This window comes from Macadamia integrifolia, chromosome 6 (assembly GCF_013358625.1).
Source record: "Macadamia integrifolia cultivar HAES 741 chromosome 6, SCU_Mint_v3, whole genome shotgun sequence".
Classification (NCBI taxonomy): domain Eukaryota; kingdom Viridiplantae; phylum Streptophyta; class Magnoliopsida; order Proteales; family Proteaceae; genus Macadamia; species Macadamia integrifolia.
Genome location: NC_056562.1, coordinates 34,597,268 through 34,600,360, shown reverse-complemented (window position 1 = coordinate 34,600,360; position 3,093 = coordinate 34,597,268). Strand labels below are relative to the sequence as shown.

General features: G+C 38.3%; 1 protein-coding gene across 1 annotated transcript in view; it reads right to left on the bottom strand.

Annotated features, from left to right (window-relative positions):
• Positions 1 to 3,093, bottom strand: part of LOC122082247 (tripeptidyl-peptidase 2-like) — a 45,650-nt gene that overhangs the window by 21,322 nt on the left and 21,235 nt on the right. The window contains 3 exon segments of the mRNA XM_042649713.1: positions 590 to 641; positions 1,248 to 1,486; positions 2,101 to 2,255. Of these exon segments, the coding sequence (XP_042505647.1) occupies positions 590 to 641; positions 1,248 to 1,486; positions 2,101 to 2,255 (446 nt within the window).

Genomic DNA, 3,093 nt, shown 5'->3' with positions numbered 1-3,093 from the left:
GGGAGGGGGGGAGAAGGAGCAAAGCAAGAGCTACACAGCCGCAGCATTCAAAAAGGAGGGGGTAGTCAAAACGGAAATGGGTAGACCCCAGGACACAACAATGAGCATGTTCCTTAGCGAATCCCATATAGGGCAGGAGGGGAAAGCAGTAAGCTTAGAACTAACATTAAAAATAAATAAATAAAGAAGAAGAAGATGGATTTCCAAGTCATGTCAAATGATCTAGAGTTGGACATCTATCTACACTACGTTCCATCCAGATGTGGTTGACGGAGGCAGAAAAAACAAGCTTGCCGGCAGTGTTGCAAATAGAGCTACCTGCAAACATCATGTCAACCCAAATCCATTCTCTAATAAGGGGAAGAACAGGCCTTCTAGAGGGCCAGCAACATCAGAGAACATGCCTCCAAACAGAGGTGGCAAGGGGGCAGTGAGAGAAAAGACGGTTGTCCAACCTTTCCTCTTCTTTATTAACTTATAAATGGTGAGACAAGGAATCCACCGGCATAAATTGCCCAACAAGGAACCATGTTAATCCAGCAGCCGGTGTCATATAAGCTCCCAGCCATATCCCAAGAAGTTGTCCCACCTGGCCTCTTCCTTGCCTAGCCCTGAGAGGCTCTTGCCGCTTCCATCCGTCCCTGCATAATGAATCAGGGGGTCATCTGGATCTCCCGAGGTCTTTATACCTTGCCCAAACAGGTTGAAGTACGATCTCATTTCAAGCTCCAGCACGCTGTCTTCTTCTGCCTTGGAGAAGGAGGATTTTGGCCTTTGGTAGAGAATGGTTATCTGTGGTCATGTCTTTTGTAGGGACATTTGCCGTCATATGGTGGGCAAGCCTGCATTTATTGGCTATCTTCAATTTCTGGTTCGAGCGCTATCTCTCAATATCGTCCGCATTGTGTACATCTTCCAGTAGATTTGGGTCTCTTCCAATATGATGTTAGCTCATTGTTAGCTATGGCCTCCTCCTGATGCGCTGCCTCCCTAATCTAGTTTGATTGTAGTTTATAGGGGTCTTCCCCCTTCTCTTTTACAGGCTCTTGTCTCCCTTCCTCTGTAAAGGCAGGGCCTTGTAAGTTGTTTGTTGTATTGTTTGTCTCCTCACCTCTACGCTTTCCTTTAGTGACGAATATTTTAAACATAAAAATTAAAAAATAAATAAAATAAAACATTAAAAAAAAATTCTAAACACTAATGGTTCGCAATATTTTTTTGGATGGATAATAGAAAATTAGTCTAACCATAAACATTGCAACAAGTAATACAGTACTCAACATCAAGAAAAAAGTTGCACAATGTACCTGGAAAAAATTGCATCCCTGAAAATGAAGTCACTGGAGGCGAATGTTTTAAAACCATAGGCTTTGTTATAGTAATTGGCACCCTGAAAAGAGGACCACGCCAAGGAGCTTTGCAATCTATTCCAAAGAGCTCATAATACTGTAGACCATCATTGAGCTTGGTGGGATCCACAACTACACTGGAAAATTGAAAACAAATTAGGAAAAGAAATTGTTACAATATCAGGTAAAACACGATTAATTGTTCACAATTATATCCATCTCAAGTTAGGAAAAATGAAAAATTGGATATAAGAAACAATCATAAGCATCCAAAGTTGTCTTAATAGTATCGGAAACCTAGAAAATAACAGAGAAAAGAAGGAGAATGGACTAGACATCAGGAGGCATATGGAGAGGAAATTGGTTCCTTTGGCAAATAGATCAGGTTGAAGCAACATGGTTGCATGTGTAGCATAGGAAGATTTCAAACTATTCACTTCCACACAACGACAACATCATAATGGATTTACAGTGTTTGTAGTTTGTACATGATATAATCATATTCTAAAAGAAAAAGGGAAAAAAAAAAAAACAAAATACTTTCGTAAATGCTTTGTCCAAAAACTTGCTAACATGAGGATCAACACAAGTAAATCAGCTTTTGTCATATTCCACAAGTGGAGTTAAAGGAAAGATAAATAACCGAATAAAGCAATTTGAAGCTATGCTAACAAGCGGCCACTGCATGCTTCAGCTTAACCATAAAAACATTCATTAGATAAAAAGGATTACTGGAGTTATGCAAACTAACTTGAAGGTACGCCCGTTATGTGTAAGGAGAAGATACTCAGGAGCCCGGACAGCTGCATTTTCACTGGTATGCAACTGTATGCATTCCTCAAAAGGAACCAGTTGTTCTAAGTTACTTGCATCTTCATGGAACTTTGGTTCAATTTCGACAGTCCACTGTTACGAAGAAATTTGTCCAATTAGTTTGTGAAATGAAACTAAAACACACACACACACAATATGGTTGGACATTAAAAAGTGGCTACAGAAGTAACAAAACTTGCTAATGCTTCATACCCTCGATCCATGGTTTTAAGTATCGGTGCGTATTGGCGGATACGTATCCGTATCGGTAGGCATCGGCACGATACATACCGATACGCTACGGGAAATTTTGGGCTTCTTTTTTGTGTATCGGTGTATCGTACGTATCGTACCGTGTTGTACCGTATCGGTACCGATACGTACAATACTCTACGATACGAACTTTTGAAAATCTGAAAATTCCCGAGAGTATCGGTACGTATCGATACCATATCGGTACGTATCGTGATATGGTACGATACGGCTACTTGAGTGTGAATTTTTTGTTTTTTGGAACAAACACTTCACACTCTCACCAACAGTTTTCTAGATTTTTTATATGTTATGTAAAAACAAGTGTTCTACAACTTCCATGGAAATTTTTTATTTTTCTCAAAAAAATATTTTTTTTAGAAAATTTAGTTCATTCAACTCTTAAAAATAATGTCATAACTTATAATTACTAAATACATGATTTCAAATGAAACCCACATTTTTTCCCCAAAAAAGTGAAGGTTTCAATTTTTTTTTATTTCTCAGATCTACTCAAATATATTGGTCCACACTTTGTTGATTTTTTATATGTTCTTTAAAAACATTTAATCTACAACTTCTATAAAAAAAATTAATTTTTCTACAATGAATGGGAGACCCACTACCATAAATATTTCGACTGGGGTAAATATTGTGCCTATATTCGACAAGTGCAGAA